General features: G+C 33.7%; 1 protein-coding gene across 1 annotated transcript; it reads right to left on the bottom strand.

The window, feature by feature from the left end:
• Positions 1–7864: 7864 nt before the first annotated feature.
• LOC111051324 (UPF0046 protein C25E10.12) lies at positions 7865–17241 on the bottom strand. The gene is made up of 4 exons (XM_039431848.1): positions 16755–17241; positions 13225–13388; positions 11247–11506; positions 7865–9083 (listed from the first exon to the last, which is right to left on the bottom strand). The coding sequence occupies exons 1-4, from the start codon at positions 16881–16883 to the stop codon at positions 8944–8946; spliced, it is 693 nt and encodes a 230-aa protein (XP_039287782.1). The 5' UTR covers positions 16884–17241; the 3' UTR covers positions 7865–8943.
• Positions 17242–17262: the final 21 nt, after the last annotated feature.

Raw genomic sequence — 17262 nt, 5'->3', positions numbered from 1 at the left:
GGGCTAGACCACATGAGGCGTTTCTCAGACGAGTCGGCAGAACAGGAAGCTCTCCGATTGGCTGATTCGGTTGGCGTTCGGAAGCCAAACCTTAACCCCAACCTTATTCAGATCAGCTCATCAATTATCTAAATTCGGGGGAGAAATAGATTTGGATTAACTCTGTTGTTTCTCTCCCAATAATTGTTTTGATTTTATTTATTATTTATTTATACATTGATACATACAATACCATTCTCAACTATGAATGATTGGGAAAGGAACAATAGGCTTAAAGCCCCAAAACTGTTCCTTTCCCAAATTTAGATAGAAATTGTCCATAAATAGGTTATGTTTATACTCCATGATTTTGTGCAAGTGTGAATGAAATAAATAATTACTTTGAACATTTCATTTGACAAAATTTAGGAACAGAAGAGGTTTAGGGCTAGCGCCTGTTTCTTCATTCCGATATTGTAATCTTTCATCAAATGAATAAATAGATGGATAATTATCCAAATTGGAGAGCTTCCTACCCTGCCGACTCGCCTGAAAACCCCCTCATGTGGTCTGGCCCTTACTTAGAAGTATCCTTGCCTTTACTACTTGGGCGAGTCTTTTCTCGGCCAATGACAGTAGAGCTCAACCTTCATTTTTTATATTTTTCATTTATTGATTAATACATAATATGAATATGATCAGGAAAGAAAAACAGGCATAGCCCAAACTATTCTAATTTTTTATAAATAACATGTCCATGAAAATAGGTTATGTTCTTACCGTGGAAAGTTGAAGTTCAAAAATATAGTATATGAGCTAGAAATTTTGAATTCAGAATGATCAAAACACCAAATTATAGTTAAATACTGCACTTAATATCACCGCACTTTGAATAAATTAAGTTATTTCAGAAAGTTTTGGAGCCAAAAATACACACAACTTTCCACTAAGCACAGCTGTTACCATTTTTTCATTGGTCAAGAGCTAGTGACCAATCGTAGAGCTTCACCAAAAGTATGGTAATTCTGCTTCTCAATGGTTATGATCTCAGTTTACTACTGATTGAGATTGATAATGATGTGACAACCGAAACTAGTATCTCAAATTGTTTTAGTGAATTGGTAGTTTTGACAATATCGTTTCCATTCCATATATTTGTGTGTTACTACAAGAATAAAATGGATATCATTTATCAGTCAATGTAGGTTAGCATTTCGGTGTTAGAAGGTCAGAACTACTACAAAAGTATGTTATTCTCTATGAATATCTGGAATGAGATTTTGATATAGAGGCTCCGCCTGAAACTAAATCATGTCCCCAATGTATAATGAGTTGAGTATTTATGAGTTCTTCATTCTCAATGTTTTACAGACTGTATTTGATAATTAAAATCATTTTTGTGAGATGTTTTGAAGCATTGAGCTCCAGAGAACAACTGCTTGGAGCAATAAAAATGAAAATTGAATTTTGAATGCAATTCAGTATTACTATTGTTAAAGCTAAAACCATACAGTGTTGTGTTGTACCATAGAGAGACAATAGCATGTTAATAGGCAATACGCTATTGTTTTTTATACATGGTTGTACTCTATAAGCCCTATCAACTGACATGAGTCTCATTTCTGGGAAAATTGCAGGAGCTCCGTAATATTCCTGAGAAGAATGAATTTTGTTAAAATTCTACCACGATTTTCTCGAAAATGACTTGACCGATTTTTTTCTAAATTCATACCCTGTATAGTTCTATATCAGCTCTATTAACTGGAATGAGTCTCCTCCCTGAGAAACTAACAGGGGGTCCACCCCATCCCTGAGAAATTTACTTTGTAACCTCTTTCTCGTACGTGAGGTAGGTAGGTAGAGCAGTTTATTCAAAAGAACACAACATGTCGATATTTTATTTGTCGAACAGCTGTCTGTTTTGACAACTTTCAACAAATCCTGAAATTTCATAATTCAAACAAAGGAAAATGTACGCTGAGCACAATAACAATACCTAGTATAATCGTAGTTATTTATCCGCCAATCGGCATAATGTTATTCCCCTAAATTATCCTCGTTTAAGAATGAGGCTTATAGATCAATGAGCAAGGAAAGTTGTGTGAGTGTACCACACCAGATTTTTATACATGGTTGTACTCTATAACTCAATGCTCAAAATTAATAAATTTCCAGAATGAATGTAGTAGCAATGAAAGTGGGAGAAGCAGGACTAATTAGCTTTGAGAAAGCTGAATATTAGAATGCGAAAAGCTGGGTGAAAAAAAAAGTGAAATAGCCGTTAGAAATATGAAAATATGCACGTATTATGGGTTGAATGACAAAGGAGAATCGGTAAAGCCATCCAAAGACGAATTATTATCTCAGAATGAGGCAGACAGTTGAAGCGAAGATAAGAGATCAGGGAGCCTCAGGCGTTTTCAAAGTCTAAAACAGAAATGCACTGCAACTTTCTCGGTGAGCATTAAGACCCTCAAGATGCCGTCATATCACTCTCGCTAATCTTTCAAAAAGTACGCGTCACCACCCCTTCACAACAGCCGCTATAAAGGTCTCTGCCCCACCCTGCTGTTACATTGCTTCAAATGTACCTTAACAACTTGCTGGCTGTCTCGGGGTGAGGAGTTTCAGTCACAGTGAATGATTGGGGACCAGTGAACTTGATGAGGAGAAGGAGAAGAAGAAGAAGAAGAAGAAGAGAAGAAGAAGAGAAGAAGAAGAAGAAGAGAAGAAGAAGAAGAAGAAGAAGAAGAAGAAGAAGAAGAAGAAGAAGAAGAAAGTGAAAGATTTCGAAGAGGAGACATAGGGAAAGGGAGGGGAAGAGAATGAGAACTGTAAGAAGAGATTTTCGGGAGAATAAGGGCGAGACCACACGAGCGTTTTTCAGGCATTTTTTAGACGAGTCGACAGGGCAGGAAGCTCTCTGATTGGCTGATTGGGTTGGCGTTTGGGAATCAGCTGATAATCAGTCTATCGGAGAGCTTCTGCCCTACCGACTCATCTTTCAAAAAACGCCTTAAAAACACTCATGTGGCCTCTCCCTGAAATGAGAAGAATATGGATGCAGATGAAATGAGGATGTTTGAAGATAAAAAAAATTGAAATTGGTATAAATTAATCAAAAAGTAATGGAAGTAAAAGTATACACAGAAGAAGGAGTAGGGTGTAGAATTAGTAGGATGAGATGAGGGAAGTAAGATGAGGAACAATCTAAAATATACATTGGAAAATAGAGAAACATTGGACATGGAGAAAATAGACAAGGTGATGATGATAGATTGATGATAAAATAAGAATAAGAAAGATATGACAGATAAGTGGAATGAGTGAGCAAGAAATAAAAATGATAACGGGAAGAAATAATATATGAGATGGATAGGAGTGGGGGTTGTGCTACAAGAGATTTTATTTAGCGTATGGCAGATATACACCAAATTTATATAGGTCATGAGTCTCAAATACCTAGATATACACTGTATATTTCCAATTTCTTTGAGATGTTGTATAGTTTTCGGTCGGAAAAACATATGTTTGTATGTTTGTCTGACCGCCATCATTTGCTAGTCCATTTAGCGTTACCCAATGTGCACCATGGAGGCGTACTAGCTTCAAGAGAAAAATTAGAAGACAATTATTAAAGGATGGAATGGGAAGAAGAGAAACAAGAGGAAGAAGAAAAGAGATATATGAGAAACGAATGATGATAGAAATTGAGGAGAGAGTAGGTTGAAGCTCAATTGGTGCTTATTTTTCACAAAGTGCAACTGAGAATGAAGAAATTATAAAATAATAGAATCATTATAGTAAACAACTATCATACTATGTGAGAGAAACCAGTTATATATCAGGTAGAAATCACCAAGATACATATAGAGTAGAAAGAATCGAGAATATTAAACGGAAACATGTTACAGATTATTTTTCGTTTGCATTGGATAATAATCGAACAAATTGAAGGAAAAGTAGAAGCAGAGGAGAGGGACATGAAACTAGATGACTTCTCCAAAGTGGTTACGGAAGAAAATTCAAAGGAGGTACAGGAAGAAGACGAATAAAATAAATATAGAAAATGAAGAAAAAATACAAAATTAACCAATAATTAAGTATCGTACTTGATACAAAACAGAGGAGAAAAGAATGAGACAGAAACAACTTTTAACCGCGTAATTTCTAGCCTCGTCACAGTTACTTTTCACCCCTTGATTCATCATCGCATGATGTCTTTGTCAAACTTAAACTTTCTTCTTCAACTCAACTTGTTCCCCTCTTTGATGGCTGCTGCCGCTGCTGCTAAACCACCATAAGCTTACCACATTCAACATTATCATTATCATCATCATCATTTATAATCATCATCATCGCCATCTCTATCGACATCGATCATCATCATAATCATCATCGCTATCATCCTCATCATCAACATTATAAACATCATCATCATCATCGTCGTCGCCATCCTTCATCATCATCATCATAATTTTGATGCACAGTGACGTAGGCAACCCTCTTTTTCAGTTGGAAACTTTCTGAGAGTGGCCTACACGCTGGTTTTCTACCCTTTTAATCTCTTCACCCTTTTTATGATTGCCTGTCATGATGTGCTTTTGCTTTTGCTTTTTGCGGAGACGCATTAGTTGCGCTCAGATTAAGGTGGAGAGGGAGAGAGAATGTAGGAAGTAGGAGAGGAAGAATGTAGATGATAGATGAGTAGAATGTTTCAAGGGGGATAGCCGGATTACAGTTGAGGTGGATTTGATGAATGTTATTGATATTAGTTCGAGCTACTTCGATATTAGTTTGATAAATGTTATGATATACAGTTGAATGAGTAGATGTTAAAGATGTAGAAGTTCATGTTCATATGATTAGAATGTTTAAAAGGATAGCCGATTTAGTTGGGGTGGATTTAATGAATGTCATTGATATTAGTTCAAAAGTAGGTTCATCTTATGCAACTACAGTACTAAAATAAGAGTTTATATTGGTTAGATAGTGGGTAGAGAGAGTATTTAGAGTATGTATATTGAAAAAGGAGGAGAATTCAATATTTAAGAAAAATGATCAATAAAAACACGACGATCATTGTATCACCCATCATGAATCAACCACTGGTAATATAATCTCGTACAATATAATATATAATATATAAATAATACAAGAGAAATCTTGTGATAAAAAATTCTTAATCTTGTAATCTGGTAGGTACTGCTCATTGACCGAGCGAAGTGAGGTCTAAGATTCAAGTCGACGGTTTGGCATTTCTCTTAATGTTTATATGTTTTTATGTTGCGCATTTACGGCGAAACGCGGTAATAGATTTTCATGAAATTTGACAGGTATGTTCCTTTTTAAATTGCGCGTCGACGTATATACAAGGTTTTGGAAATTTTGCATTTCAAGGATAATATAAAAGGAAAAAGGAGCCTCCTTCATACGTCAATATTAGAGTGAAAATCAGACTATAGAATTATTCATCATAAATCAGCTGTCGAGTTGACTACAAATTGCATGCCATGACGCATGCGATTCAATATCTCAATGTAACTTGGTAAAAATTTAACAGCTGTGTAGACTATAAATTGCATGCCTCATTGCATGGCCTCATTGAATGCAATTTTTATGCACTATTAAATAGGATGCAAAGAACCTTATGATAGCTCGTCTGGGCGCCTAGATAGATGTCTTCTGGTTTTCTCGCACTAAATTCCGGAAAGCTTTATAAGATAATTAAATTTTGTGTAAGCATGATCTGATCAAATAAATAGTTAGTGTTTCAGTATGGATGTGCTTATGGTTTGGGACGTCGTTATAACTGCGCGAGGTCTACTGTTCACAGAACTACTAGTTTATTTATTTACACAGACGACAGACAACTCTCCACAAGTATTTTATCCCCTGTTTCATAAAAACTGAGAAGTCCTGTAATACAGGAAAAGCTGATTGTATCGGCTATATTGAGCATGTAATCAGAATGGTGATTCTCCTGTATTACGTGACTTAGGCGGGATGCACACCGGAGAAATGCGTTTCGTGAAAAAGTTTCAGGAAACGTGAAACGAAAGTTGCTCGCAATCGACTGATAAGATTAAGCAGGGAACGTTCCTTTTGTATGCATGCGCGAGTGAAACGGATTGCATGAAACAAGTTTCATGAAGAGGGCATCACGAAATGCGTTTCCTCGGTGTGCATCCCGCCTTATAAGTTTTATGAAACTGGTGATGATGAGGGGATGAATGCGATAATACAGTACAAACGTTTCTATCCGTGATGATGATTAATTTCAAAAATTTATCAATAGAGAGATGATAAATAGCTGAAATGAAACTCAAAAATGAGTAGTTGATATAAAATGAGATTATTATGCAAAAGGAAATAGTCTATAACAAACTCACAATATTACATGGCAGAAGAAAACATTACCATGAAATAGACATCGAGAAGAGGCTGAGGTTGAATATTCATCTATAAATAGTATTAATAATTTTCATTGTCATGAATATGTCCTGAAAAAAATTCATGTGAGGTGTCCTTCAGTGCATCTTTGTGGAATATAGTTTTCCAATAGAGTTAAGTTCTTCTCTAAGAGAAGTTTGGTCCAGAAAAATTCTGGAATATTGGTGGAAGTTAATTTGTTGGCGAAGAAATATACTTTTTTATTAGCTTGCATATCAATTTAAGCGAAAGTGGTGAATCAGAGAAAAAATACAAAATATTGTGTAAACTATTGCCTGCTAAAATAAATCTTCTTGTATGGCCCTACAGCCCTGTAGAAACTGCTAAATAAATGCAGGAATTAATTTGTAGCACTGACATAACGTTTATGAACCACAGGTTTGAATCCGTGGTTGTAGTCATGTACATTTCGGCGTTTTGTTCATGTTAGAACTATTGTTTACAATTATCCAATATGAGTAGAGTGAACCGTTACATTCCATTCTTGGAATGTTGAATTTGTTTTGTTGTTGAACTTGTATTACACATTGTGTTTTACTGGCATCAACATATTGAATGATATAGGCTACAAGAGGTTTGTGATATATTGGCGATAGAAGTAACACAGAGGATTGACCTTCATCGACTTGGTACTCAACTAACAGTATTGTCTATTCTTAAAAAAATACTTGTGGTACGCAAGCTAGTAGGCTAATACTGTTTTACCATTTTTATGAATAAGTTACAATTCTACCTATAATAATTTTGCAGACTCCTTTCCAGCTCTTTTAAATGAAACAGTCAATCAGGTAGGTAGATTGCTCCTCTGCAACTTCACAAACGGAGTGAAGAGAGAAGTAAGGTAGCAACTCAATTGGAAAGTATGTTCACTCCTCGCTCGCTATTGGAGCTAATTGATAAGTTGGAAACTAATGCACCCTGGCGGCAGTTCGCTCAATTAACGACTGCGCTCACAAGACGTGTAAATTAGTGGGAACAAGTTTTATTGAAAAATTACCTTCTCATTCAGGAGCGATTGATGAGCTACCTACATCAAAGAGATCAGACAGCTCGGCAGGTTGATTGGAAAAAGCTCCAGAAAAAACCTCGATTAACTGATGATTACTTTCGAATTCAACTTTGACTTTCACTCGGTTTGATGCTTCCCTTACAACTTAACTCATCTATAAAGAGTGCAACCTTTTATGAACTTTGTTGTAACAGTTTAAGCTTCCTTAAGTAAAGTTATCTCAATAATTGAATTGTATAATAATTACCGTACACTAATGAAAATAATGAAGAATTTCTTTTTCTACCACTCTACTTAGCATATAAGATGAAACTGTGGTTTAAAGAGAATAACGAAATTGAATCAGTTCTAATTCAAAAACCTTAAGATTGGAACTATGAAAAAGTACAAGGTGCCAAAATAAGACTATGAAATACATGGTGATTTACTTCGTTAAACATCTTTAATATCAACAAAATATACTTTTAACAACAATCATTTAATACCATAGATACCGTAACTTGATTAACAATAAATATTTCCACCTTACGGGCAGGAGCATGGTAATATTTCACTCGATATCAGTGAAAAATATTATGGAAGGCTAAAATGTACATAGAATTAATAATAAACATGTATTCTACATTATAGGAAATCAGTATTAGATACTGAATTGAATGCAGAAAAGTTCAAATAAAGCTGTGAAATTGATATTTTACATTTATAATTAATATTTTAAATAATAAACATGTATTCTAAATTTAAGAAAATCAGTATTAGATACCGAATTTAATGCAGAAAAGTCAAATAAAGCTGTGAAATAACACAGTATAGAACATTTCAACTACTCTTTTACTTAAATCTATAACATAAAATTAAATATGAAAAGTTTAAATTGCACTGGTATTATACCTTATAATAAAAAGAGAGCTATGTCCCCAGTAAAAAAATTGTAAACAGGCCAATGTAGTATAGTGCCAATTACGAAAAAACATTGATAAAATAGTAGTTATCACGTGAACCTCCCAATGGAAGTATACTCTTCTATAATAACAAACATAATAAAGATTCACAATAACCATGTCGTTCTCGAGTGTGTGCTTCATAATAGATCTGAAAACTATCTTTAGAGAATAAAATATTTTGTAAAATTATCTCACATTTAACCACAGCCATCTAATATACTCAAGTCATAAAATAAGATATCTCTCCTCAGATTACATAAAGTCCAATGTTCATGAACGTAATTACAATAATGTAAAAGATTAATGTGAAGAAAGTTTGGTCATATATTGATTGCCAATAATGATATAATCTACTGCGAATTTTCAAGTGATATAAACCTTGGCAGCCTAGCTTACCGTGAGGTAACCAAAAAACTCCATCCAGGTAAACCATATTAGTAAATTATACAATTTTCAAAGACTCACGTCTAATATTCTACTCATAATATCTCTGCTTAAATGTTATGTTGTGTAATACAATTCATTACAATAGAATAATCATTAATACATTACATCACTTTATAGTACACTGCCATCTTTTGTGAACCCAGGTGGCAACGGTACATCGAATACTATTGGAGGATTGACAGCTGCATATTTGACATTACAGGTTGATGCATTCACATAAATTGTATGGCCGTCTGATGTCACCCCGTATCCTGCAAATTAAATTCAAATTGATTAAAACTGACAAATTAGGTACCGTACTCCATATTTTTATATTTGATATTATTTTTGAAAAATTGTACGATTTTTTTTCTCTATGACTGAATTAGTTTTTATACATTTATACTATGACTGAATTAGTATTATACATTTGTTTGTTAGTAACTAGCTTTTGCTAAACGTTGATACTTGATCATTTAGACTAATCCTAACGATTTCTTATGTGCTATTTGTCACAATGATTCTTGAAGATATTTTAGGGGTTGAGAAAAGCTATTGATAAACCGCAACAAATAAATTTATAGTGGTGGTTATTTTCTTATTTATTGAAAATGGTCTATTTTAGGATGTTAGAGCTTGAAATTTCTTTCACTCTCAATATATTGTTATCCCTGTTAGAAATTAATGAATACTATTTATTGTAAATAATATTTTTTATGAATAAAATTTGATTTGATTTTTTTTAAGAAACTATTTATAAGAAACTGAAATATTTTCACCATATTTTTGGATTTGACTGTCTAATACACTACCAACAACTCTAATAGTTACACGCCAAAAATTTAGAGCCTTGATGTAAAAGGAACTTTCAAGTATTTGTGCGTATTCAATAATTGAGGAATTAAGGAATCATGAAATGACTGGAGTACATAGAACTGAAGAAGATCTGAGATGTGCCAACTACAGAGACCTCAAGAGGATGGCGGATGACAGAGAGGCATGGGGAGTTGTTGCCAACCAGCCCAACAAATGTTAACAGAGAGAGAGAAATGAGTTGGGTTGTGCGGCTTTATGGATAATTCAATGGACTAATTCAATTCATCAACATAAATTCAAATACCTATTTTATAGGTGGTCGATTTGATGAATAAAACAAAAATAGGAGGCTGTGGAAAAATAAAACTGGCAACTATGTCATTCTATAATTTCCACTGTCTAACAACGTGAATCTCTCTATAGTTATAATGAGTGACACAATCGACTGCCTTTTTTCCATAAAGGACGGCAGAACACACAGTTTGTCTTTTCTGAATTTGGATTTATTTGTTTCAATCAATATAAAAAATGAATAAATAAATGAAATAGGTAAACATAATAACTTATTCTTATAACATAATATAATAATTATTCAAATTAATAAAAACAATATGAAACTTGTAGTACCCTTTTATTATAACATTTTGATAATGAATTAGAAATAAATAAATATATCAGATTAAAATAAGCATATAAATATTATCTAGTAACAACTTGTTTATTTATTATTTATTTATTATTATTTATTTATTTATCTATTTATTAGATAGAGCGAACAATACAATAGTCGGAAAAGAAAAAACAGGCTATTGCCCAAAACTTCTTCAATTTCCTGATTTTGTCACAAATCGTCCAAATATTATGTAGGTTATGTTACTCAATTTCAACACCAAATCTTCAATCTGAAACTATGAATCAGAATAAAACAAAGAATTTCAAATTTAGATAGATTGATAATGAAACTTCCGTTAAATTTTGCGATTACACCAAAACAAAAACCAAACTTCAAATATTCACAAAATATAGAATAAAATCACTTAAATTTTGAGCTCGAAAATATCACTTTCACCATAGCTACAACAGCTGTTGTTATTTATTATTAATTATTTTATGAATTATGAATTCAAATCAAAAGATTTTATCTTTACATTTCAACTTGAAAATGGCCAAAGTAGGTCGAAACTAGCCGTTAAAATGTTTTAAAGTTTTAAAAATGTTTTAATAAAAGGATACTACAGTTTAATATTGTTTTTATTAGTTTGTGAACATAAAAATATGATCCTAGCAAGCTACTGCCATAGTAGAGAGAAAATAGCATAAGAAGATATCCATAAGAAAATAGCATAAGAAGATAGATAGTATAGGGCGTTTATGTTGCAATTTTCATTGTTAACTCAAGTCCACGTATTTCTTTTCGTGAAGCTATGTGACGCAGATAGTCTCTCATACTGTGCCGTTCTTACACTCTCACTCGGCCAAATCAGTACTAATAGACAGTAAACAGCTTGAGTGATCAAAAATCGTTGTAGATTTGGAACATAAACAACCTATATCTACTCATGCTATCTTTTCTTTATGATATTATATTACTACGCTATCTTTTCTCTGCTACTGCCTACCTTCGTGAATGTGGCCGAACACATGGTAGCGCGGCCGCACCCTTTGCTGCACAGTGTTGAGCAGTTCGCAGCAGCCGGCCCGCACCCCGCTGCGGCAGCGGTCGCCGCGACCCAGTGGCGGGGTGTGCGTCACAAGGATGTCCGTGTCGGCCGGGATCAGCCGCCACTTGCTAAGGCAGGCCTCGCCGCGAGCCAGGTTGAACGCCAGCTGGCTGTATTCTGGTTGCCTGGACGAAATAATGACTAACGAATTATGAATTCAAATCAAAAGATTTTAATCAAATTGAATAAGCTTCATGAATGATCAAATAAAATTTAATATAGAGAAACAATTAATTTTATAGAAAAGCAAACTACGGCTGGCCACTCATGTAACGTTTAACGCCTGATAAGTCTGTACAGTTGAAAATTGAACGTTTGTGGCTGTAGCTTCAACGTAGGTCTGCAGGCGAAAAATCAGGTGAACAGCGAATGAAATTTATATCATGATGAAATACCTTCAACCTACCACACAATTTTTGTGGCATATTTGGTTAGTATCATTGTCTTTTGAAATTGAGGATATTGCCATCTCCTGCCCTTTATGATAGAAATATGAATTATAAATAACAATAAAATACAAATATTTTCATCACAAGTTATCAGTGAAATTTCAAGTGTTTGAGATTGTCAACAGGCTTTATCTGCACCAATTGGAAGTAGCAATGGAATAGAGTATAATGTCCAACAAGCTCTTCAACATCCGAGATGCTTATCAGGATAAAAGATTTCTTTCTAAAGATGACAGCATGATTGTCAATGTCAATAAAAAGATAGACCAACTGTGTGAAATCATAATACTGGTTTGGTTTATTGGTTTATTATACATGTCATGGATAGTGACGAGCACCATATCGACAATAGTCATACAATAATAGAAAAACAAGATATGATACACAAAACACAATAATTGTACATAATAGAACAACTCTCATCATAACATAAATAACTTATATCTAAGACCTAGACAACATCAATAACTAATGACAACAACTAACTAACAATAACATACTCAATGGTCGAAGATACTTCGACACTCATAAAAACATTTCTCTAATAGCCAACATTTTAGATTACGACCAACAATCGATGAAAACATATTTTTTAAATTGATGCATCAATTAAAGCAATACAATTCCTTAAATAGAGGGGTCTTGGCAACAGATCGTAGAGACAGATATCATCTAGTGTAAAATTCACTTTTGAAAAACGTTCGAGTTTCTTATTTTTTGCCAAAAATAGTGCTTGAACGTGCACTATCAAAAAATTCACACAACTTTTTCCAGTAGTAAGTTACGGAGTAAAATAATGATCAGAAGGGACCATTTCTAGATGTCAATATGGATTCTAGACAACAGGGAAGAAATAAGAAAAAGTTGGTGGAACTCGCCTCAAAGAGTCACCCTTTGAATGAGTGTGAATGTTATTTTCACAAATAACAATTAGACTTATTTAAATCACAATATAAGAACATGAATAAATAAATAAAATAAATGGATAAAGTACCCTTTATTTAAAATATTTCAAAAGAACAACTACTAGTTTCGGCCTTAGGCCATTTTCAAGTTCAAATGAAAAAAGGGTAACCTACCTACTTATATTTTTTATTGTGTTTTTAATAATTGTTAAAAGTAGCCCATACTAGTAAAGGAATTTCAACAAATAAACTTTATATGAGGATGAGCCTTTATTCTTCAATGAGGTCGGCTGCCTTACCAGAATCTGAGAGGAGGTACCTCAGGTTTTCCATGACACAATCTGTCTGGTCTCCCAGCCAACGATGAAGAATTCAAGTATCGAGTATGATAATCGAATAAGTTACAGGAATTTACTTAAATGATAAATGACTAGAAATATGAATTGAAATTTATGGAAGAGTACAGGGATAGCAACTAATTACAAATAACTATTCCTATGTAGCTATGTATGATTTAGTAACTTTATTAAGATCTCACCAAGCCATTCGTTGAATTGGATAACTTCATCAACGCTGCCATAATAAGTGAAATCTCCAGCGTGTATGAAAATGTCACCGTCAGGTATTTCATTGAAATGAAATTTCGAAGTCTTAGAGTGTGTATCACTCATGCATACAATGCGTACCTGAAAAATCAAAGAATTTTACTGGCTACTTCACACAAAACATATTCATAGTAGGTAGTAGAGTTAAAAAATCAAATTTTAATATGACTGCATGATTGTTGGAATTAAAAAAATGAATGAGAATAAAAAATAATTGGTAGATAAAATAAATAACTTATAGGCCTACAAGCATAGGCCTATGTAGATCAATTAATTCAAGTACCAAACATTTGATAAACCTATGTACATTGATTGCATTTATCTTTATTATTTATTACTGTACCGTATACTTATAGGTAACTTAACTGTATTTATTTAGGACTAGTCAACTATAATTGATTTTTTTATTTCATTTCCATTGGTTGAGCAGAGTTTTAGGCAATTCAGCAATTGAGTTTGAGTTCACTCAATGTAATTAAGCCTTCCAATAAATGGATTAGATTAATTAGTAATATAAAAATGGTACTATTAGAGAACAATAAAAGTTATACTTGAGTAACTTACAAAACTAGAAAATGCTAACAAAAACAAGAATAAATCATCAGTTTAATATGAGGAGGTGACATGCAAAAGCGAACATATCCAAAAAAATCAAAATTGAGATTATTAGTGGTCTGCATTCTACGGCTTCATTTATATCTCGAGATGATATCAGATTCAAGCAAAAAAAATTATATCCCATAGTTTTCCGTCCTCAAAGATCAGCATTTCAAGCAAAAACGAACGTATCCATCACTATGTTCAATGCAAAAAACGACATATCCCACTGGCCAATGAGAGGGCAGTATTCAGTGTCATGTGACTTGTTTGAATCCCATGATGCACTACAAAAGTTTGGTTATGTTCAGTACAAAGCTTTCTAGTTCAGTGCATGAGTTCGGAAATACAGTTTACAGTTGTAGTTAATTTTGTTTCTCTGTATACAGTTTATTAAAAATGGACGAAAGTTTAATTTCTGTGAAAGACGGCAATTCTGGTTCAAGAAAGAAACAAAAGACTATTAGTGCGCGAGGAAAAAAGAAGATTGAAAAGTACAGTGCTCCTTCAGGATCCAACACATTCATTCCGTGCTCACATAATAACAAACGTTTCAAGTGCTTTGAGGTGAGGCCAGCGGATGCTAAACAACTACGAGAAGCTATTTACAAGTTTCCTGATAAATTTCATCAAGATTCAAAATTAAGTTCACTTATGAGCTTCAAGAATGTTAAAAGAAGACGACCAAACCAAAAGAACAACACCGGTAAGCCCAAGCCCCGCAGTTACAATGTGGAATATCAAGTTTTTAAAGTGAATGGGAGGGTAATAAAAATTTGTAAAAAACTGTTTCTGCACATTACAAGAGTGAAACCAACAAGATTGAATAACATAGCCAATAAAATTACTTCAAACAGGAGCTTGAGGGAGACTCGAGGAGGTTATCACGTTAGCCACAAGTCAACTGCAAAAAAAGAATCGGTGCGGCAGTTCATAGGTAACTTAAAAGGGAGAGAAAGCCACTACAACCGAAGAAAATCCAAGCGAATTTATTTAGATTCCGATCTGAACATAATTAAATTGTTTAAAATTTACAATAGTTCAGTTGGTTTGGAGTTACAAGTGACAAAGTCCATGTTTCAAAGAGAATTTTGTCGGTTTAATATAGGTTTTAAATCACCAGCAAGTGACATTTGTAGTTTTTGCAACAAAATTGATATACAGATGGCAAAGGAAAAGAGTGCAAACTCACGATGTAATGACACTATTAATAGCCTGATTTTAAAAAAGAGAGTCCATAGATTCGAGCAAAAGCTTTTTATGAACTGATGAGAGAGAAGTGCCCAAATGACTTATCTGTCTGCTTTGATCTACAACAAGTGCAACCGTTACCAAGAAGTCCCGTTCAAGAAGCATTTTATTTGCGTCAATTGAGCTTCTATGCTTTATGCATGGTTGATATTGAAGCAAAATCCCCAGTATTCTACACTTGGACTGAGCCTAATCCGGAAGAGGATCAACAGAGGTGTCATCTGCTCTTTTTAACTATTTGAAGGATCTAGATTTAACAGGAATTAGGCGTTTGCGGTTATTTTGTGATGGATGCGGCGCTCAAAACAAAAATAACATTGTGATCCACACACTGATATATTTTCTTGGGACTCACTGTTGTAATGTTGAAGAGATCCTAATAACGTTTCCAGTAAGAGGACACAGCTCCTTACCAGCTGATAGGGTTTCTGGCCAAGTTGAAAAGAAACTACGAAAGAAACCTGTCATTCAGAATAAAGAAGAATACTATTCGATCTATGAAGAAGTTGGAGAATTGAGAAAGTTGGGTGAAAACTGGAGCTTGCTAGACACAAAATGTTTGTCAGGTCGTTTCAAAAATATTGAGTTAATCAGCCAGAAAAAAAGAATCATTATAAAGAAGGAGTGTGTTGTCAGAAGTGATGGGAACAAGACAGTAAAAGCTGTTACAGTGAAAGCAATGGAAAATTTCAGATTTGAGGATGAGAATGAAGCATTTTTGAAGTTGTACAAAAAAGGATGGACGCACAGAAGATGTTTTCAAGAGCCAATTGAAGCATTGCCTCTCGGTCACCCTATCTCCTCAGCCAAGAAAAAGGACGTCGATTCTCTTTTGAAGACACTTTATGGTGATGACTGGAAGAATGATGAAGCTCTTCAGTGGTACAAGAATGTATTAGAAAATGAAGAGGAATCTGAAGCAGCACACAACGATCCTGATCCATGTGACTGTTTAGAAGAAGATTGTGGACTCCATATTTAATTTATCCAAATATTACAAGGTGATGACTTATTTACATATTTTGAAGATACTCTATATTCATTGAAATTTGCATAATTTGATTACATTCTTACTTATGATTCTTTTTTATTTTGTGTATGATACTGATCCATATGACTGTTTAGAAGATTGTGGACTCCATATTTACTTATCCAAATATTACAAGGTGATGACTTATTTACACATTTTGAAGATACTTTATATTAATTGAAATTTGCAAAATTGAATTTATATTCTTACTTATGATACTTTTTTATGTTGTGTATTATGCTTACATCTCTTTCGATAGACTCTTTTTTGCTGGAACATTGTGCCCAAACAAATCAAAACATATCCACATGCGAATCAAGCAAAAAAATACATATCCTCCTGGTTCAGTCAAAAAAAAACTTATCCATATTTAAATTGAAAATAACAAAGTAATCCTATGAATTCTATCAAAAACTCTTGTTCTATATTGATATTCTTTATTTACTAAATATATATGCATTTATTTGAAGACAAATTTTGATATTTGATTGAAAAATCAGTTTTTTCACATTCCTGAAAATTCTCTTACTTGTGATATGTTCGCTTTTGCATGTCACCTCCTCATATACCTTGCCTCTGTCACATTCCTCTGGAATTTCAAACTCTACATTAATAAACGTCTGAGATTCAAATATTTCCATCCAAACTTCACACGGGTCATTGGTGAGAGGATGCACTTTTATTTCCTGCGTGCACATCGTCTTGCATCATTTGTACTTCTGGAAAAACATCACTATAATCACTTCTACTGGAGTAAACGGACAAACTCTTTCATTAGGAAAAGTCTTTCTATTTTCAGTTATTTGACTTGACCGGTGACTAACTTTCAAATGATTCACCAAGAAAGTAGCACAAGGTAATATTATAAATTCTGCATGTTTCTTGAACGGAAATCAAATGAAAGTTGCTTAGTCAATTATAATCCACTAAATAGCGCTGAATTGCAGAAAAAAATGCAGAAAGGCTAAAGCAAAATGTTTGTTTTGAAATGGATTAAATTTTCTTGCATTCTAACCTAAAAATCAAACGTCAAAGTGCAAAGCCATCAGAATCTTGTTATTTTAGTGGCACTGGAAA

This window comes from Nilaparvata lugens, chromosome 7 (assembly GCF_014356525.2).
Source record: "Nilaparvata lugens isolate BPH chromosome 7, ASM1435652v1, whole genome shotgun sequence".
NCBI lineage: Eukaryota > Metazoa > Arthropoda > Insecta > Hemiptera > Delphacidae > Nilaparvata > Nilaparvata lugens.
Note: the sequence above shows the minus strand (reverse complement) of the source record. Positions and strands in the feature narration are given on the sequence as shown.